General features: G+C 48.7%; 9 protein-coding genes across 9 annotated transcripts; 6 read left to right on the top strand and 3 right to left on the bottom strand.

Moving 5' to 3' along the window:
- Positions 1-75: 75 nt before the first annotated feature.
- Positions 76-2,876, top strand: PHATRDRAFT_33896 (predicted protein; the record flags this gene model as incomplete). Its single annotated transcript, XM_002178507.1, has 3 exons — positions 76-221; positions 307-368; positions 484-2,876. The coding sequence occupies 3 exons, from the start codon at positions 76-78 to the stop codon at positions 2,874-2,876; spliced, it is 2,601 nt and encodes an 866-aa protein (XP_002178543.1).
- Positions 2,877-2,937: 61 nt separating this feature from the next.
- PHATRDRAFT_44453 (predicted protein) lies at positions 2,938-4,864 on the bottom strand (the record flags this gene model as incomplete). Its single annotated transcript, XM_002178227.1, has 1 exon — positions 2,938-4,864. The coding sequence occupies exon 1, from the start codon at positions 4,705-4,707 to the stop codon at positions 2,938-2,940; it is 1,770 nt and encodes a 589-aa protein (XP_002178263.1). The 5' UTR covers positions 4,708-4,864.
- A 1,221-nt stretch (positions 4,865-6,085) lies between these two features.
- PHATRDRAFT_10666 (predicted protein) lies at positions 6,086-6,391 on the top strand (the record flags this gene model as incomplete). Its single annotated transcript, XM_002178506.1, has 1 exon — positions 6,086-6,391. A coding segment is annotated over one exon (306 nt), but the record flags the coding sequence as incomplete, so codon positions are not given.
- A 2,085-nt stretch (positions 6,392-8,476) lies between these two features.
- PHATRDRAFT_33893 (predicted protein) lies at positions 8,477-9,719 on the top strand (the record flags this gene model as incomplete). Its single annotated transcript, XM_002178505.1, has 3 exons — positions 8,477-8,495; positions 8,883-8,948; positions 9,262-9,719. The coding sequence occupies 3 exons, from the start codon at positions 8,477-8,479 to the stop codon at positions 9,717-9,719; spliced, it is 543 nt and encodes a 180-aa protein (XP_002178541.1).
- A 44-nt stretch (positions 9,720-9,763) lies between these two features.
- PHATRDRAFT_33892 (predicted protein) lies at positions 9,764-10,693 on the bottom strand (the record flags this gene model as incomplete). The annotated part of the gene is made up of 1 exon (XM_002178226.1): positions 9,764-10,693. The coding sequence occupies one exon, from the start codon at positions 10,691-10,693 to the stop codon at positions 9,764-9,766; it is 930 nt and encodes a 309-aa protein (XP_002178262.1).
- A 463-nt stretch (positions 10,694-11,156) lies between these two features.
- On the bottom strand, positions 11,157-12,008 carry PHATRDRAFT_10847 (predicted protein; the record flags this gene model as incomplete). Its single annotated transcript, XM_002178225.1, has 1 exon — positions 11,157-12,008. A coding segment is annotated over one exon (852 nt), but the record flags the coding sequence as incomplete, so codon positions are not given.
- A 1,193-nt stretch (positions 12,009-13,201) lies between these two features.
- On the top strand, positions 13,202-14,378 carry PHATRDRAFT_44450 (predicted protein; the record flags this gene model as incomplete). The annotated part of the gene is made up of 2 exons (XM_002178504.1): positions 13,202-13,647; positions 13,749-14,378. The coding sequence occupies exons 1-2, from the start codon at positions 13,324-13,326 to the stop codon at positions 14,376-14,378; spliced, it is 954 nt and encodes a 317-aa protein (XP_002178540.1). The 5' UTR covers positions 13,202-13,323.
- Positions 14,379-14,973: 595 nt separating this feature from the next.
- Positions 14,974-15,840, top strand: PHATRDRAFT_44449 (predicted protein). The gene has a single exon (XM_002178503.1). The coding sequence runs from the start codon at positions 15,104-15,106 to the stop codon at positions 15,650-15,652; it is 549 nt and encodes a 182-aa protein (XP_002178539.1). The 5' UTR covers positions 14,974-15,103; the 3' UTR covers positions 15,653-15,840.
- A 421-nt stretch (positions 15,841-16,261) lies between these two features.
- Positions 16,262-20,799, top strand: PHATRDRAFT_33888 (predicted protein; the record flags this gene model as incomplete). Its single annotated transcript, XM_002178502.1, has 4 exons — positions 16,262-16,297; positions 16,419-18,876; positions 19,257-20,167; positions 20,236-20,799. The coding sequence occupies 4 exons, from the start codon at positions 16,262-16,264 to the stop codon at positions 20,797-20,799; spliced, it is 3,969 nt and encodes a 1,322-aa protein (XP_002178538.1).
- Between the last annotated feature and the right edge of the window lie 83 nt (positions 20,800-20,882).

Here is a 20,882-nt window from a genome sequence, read left to right as displayed (position 1 = left end):
GTCCTTCTTCGCGCCACGTCCAGGCGGAAGACTCCCGATACCAAAATCGTCGTTGATCCAGAAATTTCTAGCCACATGCGGCAGCCGTCGTCGTCCCACAATTTTGATTTGTCCGATACGTCCGCGTATCCAGTGAGGTCGGCGTTCCCCGAGAGGTTTTCCAAGAACCACGTCGGGCCTTTCATTGTTTCGGAGCAAGGGTCGACCTCTAACTATCGCAAGTACCAGCACTTCTAACACTTTTCAATTCACACACATCCCTTGCGTAACCGGAGGATACGGAATCGTACAGGACTGCTGATACAGGGCACCAGCTTTTTACATTTGTGAGAAAATGCCCAAAATAGCTCCGAAACGCCAATCCAAAGGTGAGCAGTCGGGCAGTACGGTGCAGCCCGTTGCCGTTGCAGACAGTGCAGAGGGTTTCCGGTATATCACAACGCAAGAGCGCGTCTTCTCACCAAATCTTCCTTTGCTGTGTAGATTTAAATTGCGCGGACGACGCGTCGTCGGCAGGATCCTTGGACGTTGGCGCTTGTTGTCTTTGTCATTGTGCACTGGACTACAGCGATCGCGCCGCTTTCTTTCGAGATGATCGGCACGAAGATTATCACGAAGACAGCGATCAGGAGGAATATTTCTTTCGAAAGAGCGATCCCTATCTACCGAACACCCTCTACGATCCTTCTAATGCACTCGTGTACTGTGATTCGTGCGATCGTATGTACCACCAGAAGTGTCACTTTGTGCCCTTGACCGTTGTCCCGCGAGGAAAGTGGGACTGTTTGGTGTGTCAAACACAAAGGGAAAAAGCGAAAATCTCGCTCAAGAAAAAGAAACCGGCTACCGGCAATGACCATTCAAAACGAAAAACTCCTGCGACGAGCCAAGACCACGCTATTCCTCGTCTATCGTCGTCCTGTTTTCAGTCTCCTCCCAACCCGGGCGTGCGTGAGGAGGAAGTCGCTTGGGAAAGCGCCTGTCGAGACGTCAAAGCGGCCCTATGGAAAGCCGAGCTACACAACCGTGTTCCACTCCAAGTCAACTCGCAACTGGCCAACGTTCGTTTGGCCGAGACGGCGTTGGAAACCTTGACGAGCACGGCCAAGAATCGATCGCATTTCGCACAAAATTCCCAAGAACTGGCACAGTGTATGGTGCGATTGTACGGGAGCCGGCGCAAGCTACGACATGTGCTGCTGAACCTACAAGATCTCATCCGCGGGGACCAGGAAATGCGATGGAACATGCTACTCCGCTTTTGTCGGGATGACGCGTCCCCGGAATTCGTAGCACGAGTCGCCTTTCCGTTCGGAATGTCGCACTCGCGACGAGTTGATCCTCGTACTCCGGAAATGACACTGAACGCAGAAGAACACGCATCCAATACAGTTCCTGCCGAAATTTCTCTTACCATTAACAGCGAAACGCAGGCAAATTCTGAACCGGCACAATCCATAACCGACCAGTCGAAACCCATAGCAAAGCATGATGGTGATAGTGGTATTTCGTTGGACAATTTGCGCTGCTGCGTCTGTCACCAAAGTGAGGCTACGGATGAAAACGATATGATCATGTGCGATGGCTGTGGGTGCTATCGCGCGTATCACATGCGGTGTCTTCAACCACACGTCAAGCCGGAAGAAGTCGAAAACGAAGAAGACGATTGGTTCTGTCCGCTTTGCAGCACCCTCGCCGATATGATGCTCTTAATCCAAACAAACCATATGGGAGACGAATGGGAGCAGCGACGCTACGCGGCGGAACTGGATGGCGTAAAGAATGGGGATGACGATTCATTGAAGTCGTGGAATGCTGTTGAGGAAGTTTTTCCTGAAGTAGAAGTCAACTATGCAGCAGCATGCGATCTTAAAGATGGCAAACGAACAACTGCGGCATCCAAACTTTTGGGGAGAATTCTTGGGTTGGAAGAACAGGAGATCGACACAGATATTGACGATGACGAGGAGGATGAGGACGACGGTCACTTCGACCTGGAATCTTTTCAAGAAAAGCGACATCAAGCTCGTGTAGAGTTATCTGGTGATAAGGAGGATGCTAGTGAAGGAAGCAGTCAAGCTACGCTAGAAGAGATGTCCAGTGTGGAGCTGAATATCGGTAAAGATGAGCTGGCGGCGCTTTCAGAGGTTTCGGAGGACGAGGAGGAAAGTGAACAAGAAGTTCAACGACGAAGCGTCCGATTGCGAAAAAGTGGAAACACAAGCTCTGCAAACGCAAGCGTTTCCGACCCGGGTAAGCTGGACGAGTCCAACATTTTAAACGGGAAACGAGGGCGGAAATCTGTGGACTACCAGAAACTGAACGACGCTATATTTGGAGAATTGTCGGACGGTGAAATTGCCAAGATTGATGATACTGACGATTTTCTAGTGGCAACATCCCGCAACCAAAACGATTCTAGCGACTCTGGCGATGCCAATGATGATTCAACTGGAAGCAGCCATGTAGGCGAAGCAGATGAATTGAGCTTAGACGACGAAAATGAAGATAGCGAATCAGAAAACACAGAAAATGGTATAAAAGATAGGAGAGATGATAGACGGGAGGACGATCATCTTACCGTTAGATCTTCAAGAGTAAATCGTCCATCAACAGTGCGACAACTTCAATCAGCTTTGGCCGGCGAAGATGGTTGTACATCCGTGATATTGAGCCGGAGCGAAAACGTAAAGAAGCGTAAATTGAAGGAAACAGCCATTCCTGAATCTCAAACGAATGCACAAGGAGCGGGTGCAGAGACAGCGTCATCCGATGAGGCCTCTAGAAGTCGGAAAAATAGGAGAGGCAAGTTTGCCAAGGCAGCATTGACAATGGTTTCGAAGCTTGTTCAAGTTGCACCAAGTTTAGAGAAGTAAAGTTTGCTGTCAGCAATAGATATTAACTTTTAGACTTCAAGCTAAGCTACACTTTGACATCCTATACTACATGACCATTTTGTTTGAGGCACCTAGCCACGTTGACTGGCACACTCGTACATTGAAGAATTGACGCTATGTCTTTGTCGACTTCTAACCCTTGCTCTTGTAAAAGATTCAATATATGAAGTCGATCTAAGCCTTGCGGAATTGATGGTGTAAGCTGCGAGGGAAAAGAAACAGAATCGAACGAGTTGGTTGGTTGTAGTGGTTGAAGACCGTAGTCATCTCTGCTCGATAAGACATGTTGGCTAAGTCTATTGTTTTGCTCCATGTTACGCCATTGAAGAACAGATGTTTGCTCTGCCTGCTCAGCCTCTGCGATCGCAAGCGGGAGCCATATTGCTTCCGACTTTCCGTATTTTGCTTGAAAGATTGGATCCTTATAACTGCGAGCACGAGCTGTCAAAGGGACGAATTCAAAGGTTCCTTCCCCAAAGAAACGTACAAGGCCCCACACTTCGTTCCTTCGCCTCTTCTTGATAGGAAACCTTGGCTCAGACGGTGCTGATCGAGAGGCACTTCCCGAGCATGGAGTGGCCGCAGGTTTAGTTGTGTCTGTTTCCGGTGTGCTAGGCAACGCATTCAAAGTATGCTTGGAATCCGTAAACCGAATCTCACCTTGTTCTTCCGAATACATACTGGCGACAGAGACAAGTTCTCTTCCAGTACGAAGCAGGAGCTGTGCAGGTTTCCAACGCCGACCAAGAGTTTGTGACCAGATCAGTGCGGTGCCAATAGCAAGGCAATGTTCTTCGAGAATAATCCAGTGGTGGAGTGGAGATTTCCGACCATCCTTTCCGGAAGGGAAACGCGCAAGGTATTCTACTGTCCCACAAGAGAGAGACTGTCGACAATCTACCAGACGGCCCGAATGGTACTGGTTTGCTAGTCCATCGTAAATACGCAACGGCTTTCCGACATAAAAGTCTGGTGAAATCAAAAGGTTCCAATTTTCGCCAATTGCACTACGATGGATTTCAGTGGCTCGTTCGAGTTCCGACAGAGGGCGACGGTGCACTTTTTCTTTTACCATGTCATGTGAGATGAGAGAGGCAACAAATTCCTCAGAAGATTGAAAGTCACAACGTCGTTCATCGTTTGATTCAAGATATTGCATCAAAGTTTCAGCGCTGCCAGACGGACTGCAGTCTTGGCAGAGCCAATCGCCTTCCGGAATGATGTCAAGAGCAGGCACGCAACAACGCAGATGATATTCACGACCGCAAGCAGGACCGTCACAGATAAGCACAGAATCGTTAATGGTTTCTTGCCGTAAGTTGCAGCCGGAACAGTGATCGCGTGGAGATTCACTTGGGATGAGCTTCCCATACATCGACTTTTTGTCAGCTATTGTCAAATCAGGTTTCCTCTTTTTGTTGACGTCGATTAAAGACGGTGGCGGTGTGAAGGGGTATGGTGGGTATTGCGATATAGACAAAACGCTACTGATGTCGCTGTTGTGAGTGGCGCTCGCGAAGCAGCCACCGCCGACCTTTAGATTTATCTCCGAAATAGCTTGGCAACCCCGATAGACGCACTGCTTCTTACTGGAGCCATCACCTCCGTATTTTTGTTTGCATACGCATCCTTCGCACTGGCCACAGTCTTCACGTAAACATGCAGAACATGTGCCGCAGCGCTCGGTGGTCTCGAAAGATTTCCCTGCTGCCACGGTGGCGGCCAGCGTAGATGGAGTTTTTGGGCCAGTAGGCGGTGGTTTTGGAACAGTTTTTTCCACGCGAGATCTGGACGAGCGGGATTGTTTCATTGCACCCTCGAGACCGGAAAATTATCCGATATTGAATGTTTCTCTCTTCGTGCTCCCGGAACAAGCCTTTCCACAGCTAAAGCGAGGCAACACGAATCGAAGAGAAAATTTTGGTATGAGATGAACTACTAACCGAATCACATGCAGATTTTGGGGAACAGTCCCCTTGAACGAAGAATCGTTTGTTGGCAAATATACGATATTGAGCCAGAGCAATGTATTGTATAATCGTAAAGGGGGGTCAAGCTGACCTGCCAACTTAAAAAAACTACCCTCGAATACGGCGTTATTAGTGAAGTACTACGGTCTCCTGATGGTCCAAAAATTGCCAAGCTTTGTTTGGTCCCACCTATTCGTGATCCACTTTTCAGGATTGTGTGAAACTACGCAGACCCAGGCCACACGTTTGGTTTCTCCTGCCACCGGTCCGTCGCCCGATGCCGCCTCGACGTTGCGCTTGCAGAGCGTCCTAAGGCCAGCACGTCGCCACAGACAAGGGTGGGCATGGCTAACCAGAGTAACAGATTATTTCTAGTTGCGAGCAGTCGTCAACCTTACCGTAATTTCTATATATTCAACCATGACGGGGGTACCTACGTCTGCGGCACTTTGCAGCCTAACCGTTGCCAGTCGTATTTGGGAGAAAGACTTTCTCCTCCAACTGGTGGCCAAACTTGCTTCGCCCCTACAGCTCTCTGTAAAAATCGAAAAGAAAGGTAACTCTCTGATGCTTTCTATGGGGGACAAGGAAGTGAAGCAGCGCAATGCAATTCTCCGCGCTCTCTGTGGATACGGACTGCATTATGCGTTGGATCAAGCTCCGTACTATTTCATGGGCGGGCATAGCTTTTCGGCGCGCTCGTTAGGCGAATCTACCGCCGCTGCTGCCATGGGGTCTTTGACGATGTGGATGAGCATTTCCGCCCAGATAACGGAAGTCTCGGACGAATTTTTGATGGGCTTAAACGCTCATTTGGAGAGCCACTCGTTTTTGATTTTGTCTCCCCAACCAACGCTGGCCGACTTGGATCTCGTGCTCGTTTTGCTGACATTGAATACCGAAGTTTCCTGCTTTTCTGCCGTGAACCGATGGTTCACTACTGTAGTGAGTGTACTCAACAATTATGCTTTGAAAGGAGGGATCGCACTTCCCTTTCCTCCCGTGTCGGCGCATGTATCCATGCCTGTTTTCTTCTACGGCTCGGAGGACGCTAGTGTTGTGCTGCAACCGAAACAGCCACCAGCGCAGCTGCCACAAGACGGCAAAGATCAGAATATTGAACGAAAAGGAGCAAAAAAGCAAGGAAAAACGAAGGAAGCCAAAAAGGAGGTGAAGTCCACGCCAGAGCCGGCGGGAAATCAGGCCGCGACAGAGTTTGACATTAGTGCAATGGATATTCGAGTTGGCAAGATAATTAGAGTATGGCATCATGAAGAAGCGGACAAGCTCTTTTGTGAAGAGATTGATCTTGGAACTGAGAAGCGTCAGGTTGCGTCGGGACTCCGGCCATTTTATAAAAAGGAAGACCTTCAAGATCGCTTGGTGCTCGTGCTTTGTAATTTGAAGGCGCGCAACCTGGTTGGGTTTCCGTCGCACGGTATGGTATTGTGTGCAAGTAACAGTGACCACTCGGCTGTTGAATTTGTCGTACCGCCTACTGGTTCTAGAATTGGAGAGCGAGTACAGTTTGAAGGCTTTTCCGGAGAGCCCGAACCAGAGAACAAAGTTGCCAAAAAGAAGATATTTGAGAAGCTTGCTCCGGACCTCAAGACAGACGCTGATGGTATAGTTGTATGGAAAGGAAAGGTAGGAGCAACCACTGTCGGTGCGGTAAAGTCTGTGAACGGAATGCCTGATGCGCAGGTATCTTGAGAGTCGCAACGCAAACATCGAATTAATAGTAACTCAGTTTTTCACTTCGAATTCTATCAGATCTGATAGGCTCTTTCGTCGTAGAGCTTAATCATGTGGTTACTAGACAGTAGCTCTTCCTAATTCTGACAGCGAGTTAGGCAGCAAAGCCTAACTGTTTGTAAAGGCTACTTGTTCCACTTTTTGCGGGGTATGTTGACGTCTCAGAAAGACAAACCCTTCATGTTTTGATTATTTATTCGTGGATTCCTGGAACATGAATACCAAGTGTACAGACGACAAAGGAAAATAATTGTTACCAGCTACTGTTTAATACTGCATAACAAGCCTTACACTTCCCTTTCTATATCGATCAAGAGTACGAGTACCATTAAATAAATCGGACTGATATAGCACTGACAACTGTAATTTTGTCGAAACTCCATTGAAGACAGATGGACGCTGTCTTGCGAGGACACGGTCATAGGGCTCTGTTTCAACATGCTCTCCAAGACTAATGACCGCAGTTTTGTTTCAGGTGGATATTACCTATACACAAAGGATTCGCTTTTTGTTGAAGGTTCTGACGTCTTTCTTGGCGGACATCCAAAGGCATCGGAACAACGAAATGACCAAATACAAAGATCTTTTACTTATATAATTCACCTATCCCGAAGTGCTGAAGATGTCTCGCAAAATCAACGGTCCACCTAAAACATTCTGCAAAAATGAGTGGATGAATTTGGATGTCGGATGACCGCCGATGCCGGCAACGCAAATGATTTATGACTCCTCAGACAGCAGCTTGCAGCATAGTGGAAGAATACGCAACTTATCTTTCAACCATCGCTACAAACTGAAAGCTGCGATTCACGAAGGCAATCTACTGAAAGAGTAGCGGACCAAGGATGACTGCATTGAAAGACATCAGTTACACAACAGTATCTCATCTCAACGAGAGCTGGGATGCACTGCGAAGGATCGAAAACTATGAAGTGGTTACTGGTACGATTCTGTTCCAAAAGTAAGTGTCTCTGAGTGACAGCTAACAAACTTGATGTGAGACTTTCTACACAGAGCTCTTTACACTCAAAATCGACAATCAATGTTGCTGCAGGTTCTTTACCGACTGTCCTAAAGGAAAGACACTGTTCGGCTTCAACGCGAACATAGAGCCTTCTTCGCCACTCATTCTAAAGAGTCGACGTTTTCTGATGCATGCGTCGTACTTCGTGCAAATGATTGACACGTCACTCACTATGCTTGGGCCTGGTGTCGAGATTTTGACCGAAATCATGACAGAACTGGGCGAGAAGCATGCTCGTATGGGTGTCGAAAGCGAGATGTACCCTATCATGTGTGAAGCGCTAGTGTATGCAATTGAGAGGGCAACAGGAGAATCATTCTCCAGTGCATCCCGGAAAGCCTGGAAGGAATTCTTCGCAGGAATTTCGAATTCAATGATTCAAGCTGGCAAATAGGATACGGCAATCACCTGAAATTGGCCTTTGTCGCACTCCGTGGAGGCAACTTGAGACAACCATCGTCGAGAACTCCTTTTGATTGTTTTTGGCGAAATCTTTTGAGTGATGTCTGCAATTGATTTCTGTCTTCATATGTAGTACCTTTGGCAAAAGAGCATTTATGTAGATATGTTCAGTATTGCAAATCATACTTACAATTCAAAAGACTCGTGGATTATGTAGAATGCAGTAGAAACCTTTCCATAAGGAAAGCTGCAAGATTGACGGGAGCACCCCGTCTTATTCACCAAATGTCGACGGGGTCACTGTATTTTTTCTGGTTACTCGCTTGCTGTTTTGGGCCTGAAAGAGTTGATAATGATATCCAAAGGGCCAGAAGTACTTTAAATTAATCGAAAGAAAGTGTCTAATGAGACTTATTCAAATGCCCACCATGTCATGCCTCAAGGTGTGTAAGTTCTATCTAACAATTATTTTGACCAAGCCATTCCCAGCCCAAAGCTGAGAAAATGCGAAATTTAGGATGGCAATATGCGTTTACGAGAGGAATACACGTTCCTTGGGGCGTTTTATCCCGACGTACAAGCATGCGAAAAAGAAATACATGAATTTTCCCAAGATTGCATGTGCTTGATTTGCCAATTCCGTGACCAAGTCGGCAAAGGGAGGATTGACAGCCGATATCTTGACTGCCTGACTCTGAGCCTGATATTACATTATGTTAAAAATGACAATGAACAATTTTTGGGTCGGAAGTCTTGGATTGAATCGAAACACGAATAGAAAAAGACGGCGAAGCGCGATTTCTCGATTTTCGCTACGCTTGACTTTTGTCGCAGCGAACCGACGACGCGAGTGGCGATGCGGCGGTGAAGGAAGTAGAATAGAAGCCCCAGTCTACGTTGGTACGATCGACACGATATATTTACGTTTATACTTAGTCAACAGTCAACGTTAGAAGGGGGCTGTACCATCAGAGTGCAAGCCAAAACTTCAAAGTAAAGCATCGGTCAACGTTGTTTCCAATGAGTTGTGTCGCGTCCTCTCTAAAATGCTTGAAGCCGTCGGTTTTATTCAGACGTCCTCACTGCCCAAACTCAATCTCAAGGATTTTTCTCTCGAACAAGGCAGTCGACACGGAGAAACAGGCCAATCCGCCACGCAATAAAGCAATAGCGTCTATAATCCGAGATGGAATCGCTCATTTGAATAACACAGCTGTCCAGATTCAGGCATCCAAGAATACCAAAAAATCGTTGCTCACGCCTTTGGAAGAGCTTGAGGGCCCAAGCAATCGCCAACGCTCAGAAGAGAATCGAATTTTGACCGTGGCAACAGATTGCTTGGATCAAATGTCAATGAAAGATCCGTCCTTGTGTGTTCACGGTGATCCAATATTGCTGTTAGGAGTGGAAGTTAAGCCGTCATTAAGGATGGCCTACTTGTACTGGGCTTTACCGTACAGTGTTCTGCTGAACGACAGCTTGACGAAGAATCAAAAGCACTATTTGCAGTTTAAGATGCAGCAAATAATCGACGAAAAAGGAGGTGTAATGCTTCAGCGTCGCATCACCGCCGTTCTCAGCAGTTACTTTTCACCTCGTTTGAAACTGAAAGCAGCACCAGAAATAATGCTGCACGATGCTCTAAAGGATCTTTATGATTTTTCAGAATAGATCCAAAAAAACTATAGATAATTACTCGAAAAAGAATGACTCCTCTACTTCCGATTTTGGTCTCTTTCTCGAGCCACGAATTGCTTATATACCCGATCGTCGGAAGCCCTATCGCGACGTCGTGTTTGCTTCTGAGTGTCCCGTCCCAATGCGCTACCATCTTTTCCTTTTCTTAATGCTTCGAATCCTAATCTCTCCTCGTCTGGATGTTGAGGAGTTTCATCTTTGCTGGCATGGTTGGGTGCTGGTGCGTTGGTAGGCGACGTGGAAGTGTCGCCATTGACGTCCACCAATCGCTGTGATACCCCTGAGGAGTGCGAACAGTTCGACGGGACCAGAAATCGACCGGGCAGCGACGCAACGCTAGACGCGGCAGGAAGGCTTTCACGAAACTGATGGTTGTCCCGTGCGTTTTCAGTTTCGACTGCAGTTTGGAGTCGTTCATTGATTGGTAAAATCACTTCCGCTATACCAGTCCCCGCAACGAGAACCGCACCACCGGACCCTACGTCGCCGGATTTCTCAGATTGTACGGCCGTCCTCCCCACCATATGGATCGCTCTCTGCGCCAGTTCCTTGTAAAGCTCTTCTTCCGTCAACGACGTTGCGCCGCTGGCAGTTGACAGCTTGAGCTCTTCCTTGAGGTCGGCCCCTGCACCGGTTTTTTCTCGGATGTATGCTTCCATAGCTTGCTTGTGCTTCCGTTCTAAAATTCCTTCTTTGGATGCTTCGTTGGATTCGAATTCAGGGTCGCGTCGTTCGGATCTTTCCATCGTCGTATCTATGGCGTTTCGGAGGAGCTGAACGGCGCCCACGCCTCGTTTATACTGAATGTCTGTCAACAATTTGCGCTTCTTTTTGGTCAGCAATATTTGTGTACTGGTCTCATTAGGATCCGAGTCTTCCCCTTCCGACTCGGGTCGTTTCCGGACGTTCTTGAGTTGGCGCTTGACTCCGTCTTTTTTCTTGAACATGCCGAGAAACGTCTTGTAGTCTGAAAGGTAAATAGCCAACACTCTCCGTACGCAAACAAGGAATCTACGTGTTTCTAGCACGAACAGACGTGGTTGTTTGGCAGGATTACAACAGATTGAAATGACGGAGCCGATTGACAAGAGACCAAACACGCCGCGACCACGCCATAAGTAATCGTGTATCTTCGTGAATCAGAGCAGATATCGAAAAGGTAGGTCTAGCGAAAGGGCCACCAAAACAACAAAACAACGCGGTTTGAACAAACGTTGTAAAAGTATTGCTTTTATTTAGGTTTTAAGAAAGCAGCGAGTCGAGACTGTCGGAAACATTCTTCAAGGGATCTTCGTTGCTGTCGCTGTCGCCATTGGTGCCGTCCAAGTCATCCAGAGAATCTCCCAGACCCAATACGATATCGCGCGCGGCTTCTTCTCGGGCCTGTCGTTCGGCTTCCATTCGGGCGTGGTACGCGGCGGCCGTCGCTTCGGCCTTTTCAAACACCATCTTCGGGTCCTTGAGCATGTCACCGGGTTCCGGTTCCAACGTCTTGGTACTCAAAGCAATACGTCCATTGACCTTGTCGTGGTCGATAATCATGCACTTGACCTGCATGCCTGGTTGCAAGACCTTCTCGAGATCATCAATACGATCGTAACTAATCTGACTAATGTGCAAGAGACCGGACATACCGCCGACTTCGACGAACGCACCGTACGGTTTGAGCGCCTTGACCATACCGGCAACGAGGTCACCCCGGGAGAGATCCGCCATTTGCTGCTCAACCACTGCCTTCCGGTTGGAGACGACCAGTTTATTGGTTTCCTGGTTGACTTCGAGGAATTTAAGCTGCAAGTTGTTTCCAATGAGATCTTCGTCGGGCAACTGTCCGGTCAAATGGGAACCGGGCAAAAATGCGCGGAGTCCTTCCACCAAACAGATGGCTCCACCGCGGTTGACAGCGATAACCTTGGCCTCCAAGATCTGGTCCTCCTCCGCCATGGAAAGTACCTTTTCCCAGGCCTTCTTGTATTCGATACGCTTGATGGATACCAGCAATTGTCCATTCTCGTCTTCTTCCGAGATGATTTGGAACTCCATGGGCGTATCGAGCGGGACAGCGTCTTCAATATTGAGATCCTGATCGAGCGAGGCTTCCTGGTCCGGTAGATAGGCCGAGGCCTTGGCACCAATATCGACCAGACATCCACTGCCCGAATACTCGACCGCGGTCCCCTGCACTACCGCGTTGCGTTCAAAGCCGTATTCCGTTTCGTCAACCGCCTTGGCGAACTCATCGTAGGAAAAGGGAATAGAGTCGTCCGTCGATTCGAACTTGGGACCTTTGTAGAGTTGCTTCAAGCGATCAAACCGTGTGGGTCCCTTGACCTTTTTCTTTTCTGTGGTCTCTACAGCTTCGTCCGCCACTGCGGAATACAACTTGGTAGTGGAACTGCACGAAACGACAACGTAGTGAAAGCAAAATGAAAGGTGAGTGACAGAGGACGGATACTTGCAGCCAGCAAGCAAATAAGGGAATGGAAGACTCGTACACTTGTCTAGAGCAACAACCAAGGCTACGGACATAACCGAGGGGATGGAGGAAGTGAACACTTTGCACTACAACGTACGGTGCTACTACCTACTACCCAAGCAGAGAAGTAACGTACCGTGCCATCATCGACGGACTAAAGGCCGAAGCCGTAACAAGGAAAGCGGCAAAGGCTGTGGCACTTGCTAGCTTCATGGTTTAAAGTATATGTCTCGATGGGTTTGTGTAACGGTAAATATAGCTAGAGATAGACTTGAGGATTGGAAGGAAACCTTTCGATGCGGCGGAACCACTGATGGTCTCCGCTGATGGAGGATCGAAGCCGGTGTCGTGTAGGAGGCTGGCGTGTACCAAGGAACCTCTGCGTCTGTATTGGTTGCTAGTAAAAGTAAGTATGTAGATCCCTGTGTGTACACGAAGCAGGGAATGTGTCGCGGTCGACCCGCGTTCGTTGGTCAATTTCCCCCCAGCGGTAGCGATCCGTCCGTAGAGTTCCCACAGCCCTCACCCCCACACACACCGCACACGGGTTACGTGTGTGCTGTGCGTAGCAAGTACGGACGCAATCAGACGGTGAGATCTACCGATTCGCCTCCGGGGACACAGCGATTGGGAGCCATCCGATGCGTGCCGCAGAAAGTCTACCAGTGTCTACGTGTATGCGAGGTAGGCAGGTTGGGCAGACGGGGGCCCGATTCAAGCCACCCTCGTCCTGAAATCAGAGTCAGTGACTGACGTACCTTTCTTGATGGGTGTCCCGTCAAAGAGATTTTCCCTACCAATCGAAGCATCCATTCGTGACTCCACGATCACAGGCGCAGTACAGCAATCGCAATACCCCAACCCCACCCGACGCCGCACCCTATATGCAAACAAAGGGTCTGGCAACCCGTGAGTTTCAGGAAAGCCTGCCTACCTTGAACAAGTCCAAGTGGCACGACCTTATAGAGACCGCAAACAACCTTTATCTTGTCGTCCAGAGACAACCCACTATCCTCTTAATTGCTCTCTCTCTCTCTTTCGCTTCTTTGATCGAGTGATTCCTGGGTCCTGCTTACTCATAGGTTGACTCGCTCGGGTAGTATGCGGCAATTTTCTATCCACCATGCTTTGCTAGTATGGTTTATCGCATCATTGAGTCTGCCATGGACGGCCGCTTGGAACACGCCGTTGGCGGTTCGACCAGGTATCAGTCGGCAGTTCCTCTCGTCGCGGCCGAGCCTTGCACTCTTTTTGTCGGATTCCCAAAAGAGTAGTAGGGATTCTTCTCAACCGGAATCAGGCGCAAACGACAGTGACAGTGAACAAGCGGAGCGGACTAGTTTCGATGATGCCGGACGCTCCTTAATTGAAGAACAAGACCAGGAACGAATGGACCAAATGGGGGATTTCGATTCCAATCCGGAGGTACGTTGCTACACTTAAAAATATTGATCGATTTCGTTGACCGCGCTTGTTTCTTGCGCTCACCCGCTGAGGGCATTTCGGTTCGGACTATATTTGTACAGTACCAAACGGACAATATTGAAAAAATGCGAGCGGCAATTCGGGCACGAACGGAATCCATGGGTATCGAAAAGTCCAAAGTTTCCGCCGATTACATTGCCGCCAAGACCAAGGCCGCCACCGCAGCGGGGTCCGCCAGCGCGGCTTCGGAAAACTCCGACATGTTCGGCGGGCTCGATCTGTCCCAGATTAACTCGGAAAAGACGATTTCCAAGAGCGAATGGAACGAGGATTTGCCGAGTATGTTTTATGACCCGGAAAGTGAACTATCGAAAGAGGAACAAGAGCAAGTTGATCCAGTCATGAGCAAGAATTTGGTCGAGCAGGCCATGGCGGAATTTTCCAACGCCAAATGGCCAGACTTTGCCTCCGCCTTACGGGAAGTAGGACTCATGTTGGTGGTCATTGCAGTTACGGGTGCTCTCATTATTTCTTGGGATAAAGTGTTGCGGGGTGCCTACATGTCGCTGGGATTTATCCCGACTGCGGACGACTTGGCAAACTATGCCAGTCGATTCGATGGGTTGGATCTACCAAAAGGATGGATGGATAATATGAATGAGCAGGATGTCGCAAGAATTGCCGAGAAAGTGAATACAGTGACCGGATCGAAATCATTACCGGGCTTGTAGTAGGCATACAATGAAACAGTAATGATTCAGTGGTGGTTCCTCTGTTTCGTATCGTATCCATAGACATGTATTTTCGATAACCTAACGGTATTTATGCAGCTGAGCTATGTTTGTCAATTGGCGACGCGAATTGTCCGCCTCATCTGCTGGAGCAAGACTGGATCCAGAATAATGGATCTCCGATTCGTCAGTTTGCTTTGATGTTGCAAACAGATATAAAAAATATATGTTTTGTACGGTATATGGTTGGTCGTTCGATAAATTCCGATGAAGCTGAGCTCTCTGGGATTGGATAGCTTTCGCCCCAAGCGTTCGGCTTTCCGCCCAGCGCTCTCGCGGGAGGGGTTTCGAGACGTTTTACATTATTTGTAAGGATTTTCGGAAGAGGCCAACGATCTTGGGAGTGTCTCGAAGACATTAAGAATTTTTGTGTATATATAAATTCTTTGTAGTTGCGAGTTTCAGAATGGAAATCATACCAGGGATTCAATAGCTATGTGTCAGAACTTCTGAGGGGTCTTCCGTCGACCGTGAAAATACAGCTGAGCCTCTCGTTGCGTTCCGGCAGCTCTCTCACTGTCTATGTCGTTTGCAACCTGTATGTTGGTGGACGGGTTCGTTTTTACAAAACGAGCAAGTGACAAGCAAAGAACCACAACAGAACTTTTTAGGCGACAAAGATTTTACTATCTGTAAGACCACACGCTTCCTTGTTTAATTTCATTATGTCTTTTCGACTTGTCGCTAGGCAACTTTCTTCTCGCCTGCAGCAGCACGTCGCCGCCGCCGCTGCCATCGCACCAAGCCGATCGACGTTGGTCCGCTGTTACGCCTCCGCACAGTCCTATGAGAGTCCCCTGCAGGACTTTTTTAATCGGATGGAGCAGAAAGGTCCCACTACACTTGGGTCCACCGATCTGACTCCTCCGCCGGAGCGATACCTTGATTGTGGAATCCCCGAGTCGGCTTTGCGGTATTCCACAACGAGCTATGGCCGACTCATGTTGGTTCCGCACGTGCATGTCAATGAACACAAGGTCTCCGTCAAGATCCATACTTCCAAGCTTCCTCTGAATGAATTGGAAATGAATTTACTGCATGAGATTGTGGGATCCCGACTTAATTTCGAAAAAGAAGAGCTTCGCATCTCCTCGAATCAGTTCGCTAGCCGCATCGAAAATAAACGACATTTGGTGAGCATGCTCAATCGTATTGTCTTTGCCTGCCAGCGATTGGCCAAAGAAATCGGAAAGGTAGAAGAGGGTGCGGTCTAGGGGGGACTCCTTTTACCACCGTTGCCATCATTTTGTACACTCTTTTGGGACTGCTGCTTGTCAGACCAACGAGCGGCTTTTTCCCCGCCTTTTTCCCCCCTTTGGGCTGTTTTGAAGGACGGTTTATTGCATTTTATTACATGGGCAGGATATACAGGTATATTACTACTTAGTATTTTTATACATGATTGATTTTAATTAACTCGTAGGAGTTGGTCTGATATGAGGTGGTTTAGGCAATTCCAAGAAAGGCAGACCAGTCTGAGCTCGTGATGTCTCAAGTTGAGACCACTTCCTTGAATTTGTTAAGGCCGTAACGGCCGACCAATGCGAGGACGTCGATCCAATTCCTCCTCAATCCGACGTGAAAATCATCCGTGCAACAAAACAAAATCTTGAGTTGGCCGGTTCGCGCAAAGATGGCGTTGCAGACCTGTCGTGTCCGGAGCATGAGGAAATTCCCCACCATGATATTAGAGACGCATTTCTCTTTCCATTTTGATTCGCTGACAATGAATACGCTATACTAGCTAACGGATAAACCTGGGGAGGGTAGTTTCCGCTTCGCTGTCTCTGTCAATTAGCCGTCTTTTTCGAAGAGATACCCGGATGTTGAGGCAATCGTGTTCTGTGACAGGTGATACGGTAAGTAGGTACCCGGTGTTGCCCTGTTTGGCTAAAACGGTTAGGGTTGGTGTTGAGCTCCCAACATCGACGGAGGGCACGACCATGACATGGCGTTGACAGTGCCTGTGATCTGTTGCAGGTCGGGGAAACAGACTGCGAGATAGTAATCTGCACGTATCCATCAAAACCGTTGAGTGTCCGACTACAGCGACTGCGTCCGTCTCACGAGAGCTTGAACGCGAAAATTTCTAACCATAGTTTCGAACCAGTAAGGTTTTATTCTTCTACACCAATGGGACCGACGACGGATGCGTCGTCGCCGCGATCGGAAGGACCGAGCAGTCGCGAGGCGGGTGAAATTCTCTCGTCCGACCCTCCCTCAACGATACCATCGTACGCGACCTTGGCGAACCGGCCTCCGCCGATGCGCCGAATGCCGCCCAACGCGCATCAGGGTCCACCATCACAACAGTCTCCGCCGTTTTCGGGAGACGACCGTCGCTCTCGTATTCGGAACAATGCTCCTGTCATTAGAGGAGGACGTGGTGGGTTTCCATTGAGAGGTGGGCGTGGTAGACCACACCGGGGAGGTCGTGGGACTGACGAACGGGGAGGTCGTGAGGGTCGAGGTGGAAGAGGTCGAAGGGGAGGTCAGACCTTGGAGAGGGATCACATAGAATTAAACAGAGGACGAGGTGATAGTCTCGATCGTCGTTTCAGCTTGACTCCTGGTGGAGAGAATAGGGACGATCTGAGTGACACGGGAAGTTCCTTTAGTGGTGGACGTGGGGGGAATTACTTTCCTAGAGGCGGTCGTGGTAGAGATTCGGCTGGACGCCGATTCGATGGCGAACGAGGAGGAAGAGGACGATCCGGTCGTTGGCCTGAACGGGGATCTGGATTTGAAGGAAGAGCATCTCGAGATGGACGGGGACGGCGGGGTGGAAGAGACAGTCCCGTGGAAGGACGTAGAGGGCGAGGCGATTTCAGGCCTTCGGACGATCGGATCATGGAGGCCACATTTACCGGGCGAAGCGAGTCAGGTAGAGGTAGAGGAGTTGAATGGGGGCGACGTGGAGGTGGAAGGAATGATCGGGAAGGAAGGGCTCGTTGCGAAGGACGGAGCGCGCATTTCCGGATAGAAGCACCAACCCATTCTCTTCCGGTCGTACCCAAACTGCTCGACAGCAACGCTTTGGGAAAGCACGAACGAAGTGGCAGCATGGAACAAAAAGATAGTGGCAACAAAAGAAATCGTGAGAGTCTTTCTTTCGGCAGCGAAGGCGAGATATTATCTGATGTCCTCATACCAACGAATTCATTTTCGTCAACGGGGAGAGGCGTGTACGGAGAACCAATTTCTCGCGATCATATCCCGGACGAGCCACGTAGGTCGCAACAAAACCTATTGGCATCGAAAGTACCCTTCGAACACGCAAAGGCCACAGCTGGCCTACCGGATTCAGAAAGGGGTTTTGAAAGAAATCAGGAAACTCGTCCCGTTAGAACAGATGAAACCAGCTTGTCAGCGATCACCAGTTTTCGGACCGAGAAAGGACCGTCGAAAGGCAATCAAGCCTCACACCAATTTGGTTCCCGGCAAGGCGATATGTTGTATTCTACGTCGTCTGACCGGAACGAAACGGCAACGCTACCGAATAGGAGCATCCCCCCAGTTCGCCACGCCGATGATAGTGCTTTTTCGGCCGATGCTCCAAGTATGAGGGACGCCGTTCCGCATAGAATACCCGGAGAAGCTAGTGGATCAGGTCACAACTTCACTGGGATTAGGACCGGATCTTTCTCTTCAGAGCCTTTGGATCGCATGGATAGAAGTTTTTCGTTTGGTGGCCGAGGACGCCAAGGCCGTTTGTCGGGGCGAGGTCGCGAAGCGGACGCTGGAAAGCGTGAAGCTTGGAGAGATTCTGCACCTCCGGCCATGCTGAATGGAAACAGAGCTATGGCGACAGGGCGTGGAGACGACTTTTCTAGGCGAGGAGGGCCCGGGCGGAGTTTTCGTGGTGGGCTTGTAGGCCGTAGCAGAGGTCTTGGTGACCTAGGTAGAAATGCCCTTGTGCGAGGTGGACGAGGAACTGACCGGGGGACCGCACAACACGAAAATATTGCTTTGCCATGGCAGCAAAGAAGGAGCGGTTTGTCTTCATTGCCGGCAAATGCCGTCACTCGGCGGCAACGAATCGAAAATCGTTTTGATTCCCCTGTCCATCCCATTCCCAATCTTCATTCACAGCATGCGGTGAATCGTGATGCGCCTAGCAAAGATATGGCAAGTCCCAAGGACTTGCTTGTGTCAACGATATCAATTACATCCCCGGAACAAGGTCCCACCCGATCGGCTACTCCTCCACCTGAACCATTGAAGCCTTCGGGATACATTGTAGCATTGACGCGACTAGCCGACATGGAAGCGCAAATGGAGTATGCATTTGCCAAGCACCTACATCTCAGCATTGAACAAAAGAAGCTACGGGCTCAATACGGTATACTAGAAGGACTGCCTGTCGGCATTGATGCTGTCAAGGAGGACTTGGATAATTTACACGACGGCAACGACCAAACAAAATTGCAAGAAGCCAGTTGACAGGAACGCATTATTTTGGAAGCTATGGACATGTGTGACTTGTAACTTCCAAATAGTGTCATACACTAACTACCATAACTGTTAGCATTGGCTTAAAATTGTTCAGGCAACCTGTAGCTCAATTGTTTCCTCCGGGTTTTCGATAGTCTTTCATTGCATTAACAGTAATGTGGACAAAAATCCTGTTTCTCGAAGTACAAAATCTGTGACCATGAGAAACATGTGCTCTGTGTTGCCTTATCCAGTTAACTAATTAGAAAAGATTCTGAATTTCATTTTACGCCATGCAACAGTCACCTAGACCAGCACTGTGCAATTCGTTTGGTCTTTTCATCGGCGTACTCGGGTTTTTTTCGTGCTTGAGCTTCTACGCAGCAATTAAAGTCCTGCAACCTTACAATGCGGATGATAGCGCACAAGCGCGAGAACATCTCCTTCACTGGGTAAAAAACTCAGTTTCACATGATACCACGGCGCTAAAGTTTGCCCAACATTCCGCGAGTTTTGAAGTAAAAAATGGCGGAGTAGGTGATGTCCATGTTGCGAGTGATTCAATCGAAGTGCCCAGAAATTTTCCAATTAAGATCGCCCACGCAATTTCTCTCGTTTCCTGTCATAAAGCATCGCGGGTAAAGGGTTCTCTAGACGCCCTGATAGTGCTTCGTCATTCCATTCACCAAAACTCTGTCCACAATCCTTCGTCGGGGTCGTCCTACAGCTACCAAATGTACGCCATTATTCACGAGGACGGAGGTTGCGTCGAATACGTGAATTTCATCAAACGCCTCGGGTACATTCCTGTTGTCAAGCCGACACCTGTGAATGTAAGCGCAATTGTTAACAATGACTGGTACCGAGATCATGTAGAAAATGAAAACTGCTGCGGCTCAAAGGAATTTATCAAGCTTTATGCCTACACTTTCACGCATCATCCTGTGGTAGTGCATTGGGATTTGGACGTTTCAGTACTGCAACCTATGGATGACTTGTACGATGCCATAATTTATGACAGCGATTCGTCAAAAGGTCAACGAGCACGGAGCCGTTTACAAATCCAGCGACCGTGGTATCAGCATCTACCTGATCGCATTGATGCTTTCTACACTAAAGATGTTACGAGCAGTGCGCCATGGGAAAAGGTCCAAGCCGTTCAGGGAGGTTTCGTAGTGGCACGACCTAGTATGGACGACTTCCATGCCTATATGTCTTTTATCATGAACGCCAACTATACGCCGGGGCGAGGGTCAACTTCTGGCTGGGGTGGATTGGGTTACGGTGGATTTCAGGTATGTTCTGAGGTTTGACCAACAATCGTCTTTGTTCGGTTCTCAATATCGGTGCGCTCAATTTTTAGGGAGCAATGGCCTACCAAGGGGTTCTTGCTTACTTTTACGACCAAGTAAGGCCCGGAAGGTCGGTCGAACTGGATGTTTGCCGGTGGAATCAAGTTGTAGCTGACGTTATTTGGAGGGGGCCCAACAATATGAATCACCATGGCCAATGTCGCCAATATCCTGTCGAAGATGGCAACTTTACTGCCAACACGCCCGAGAACGGAAGATGTGAAGATTGCCGGGCCTTGCCCATTTCTGAAGTAAAAACCGTCCATTACACAGCTTGCAAGAAGCCATTTGATTGTTCGTTGCCGTATCCCCGAAACCCGCGAGACAAACGGCAAGTCTACCGATTGCAGGAGCTTACCAATGTAACAACTTGCGGGCTGTTTTTTCGTAAATACTTTGAATATCGACGGGATGTCGAAGACCGCGTCGCAGAAAAAATTGGGATAGTGCCGTCGAGACGAGACGGAAATTACTTTCCCGAGTACTTCATGGGATATTGCCAAAATGCTGGAGGTTATTACTCAATAGGCGGTATTCCAGAAGACTTCGACATGAAGTCCATTTACGGATTCTAATTTACTGTGGCCTTAAGGTTATTTGTGAGGAGACAAAAAGTGAATACAAGCTAGCATTATCGTGGAATTTGTCACCGGATAAC

The sequence above is a fragment of the Phaeodactylum tricornutum genome, chromosome 4 (genome assembly GCF_000150955.2).
Source record: "Phaeodactylum tricornutum CCAP 1055/1 chromosome 4, whole genome shotgun sequence".
Lineage (NCBI taxonomy): Eukaryota > Bacillariophyta > Bacillariophyceae > Surirellales > Neidiaceae > Phaeodactylum > Phaeodactylum tricornutum.
Note: the sequence above shows the minus strand (reverse complement) of the source record. Positions and strands in the feature narration are given on the sequence as shown.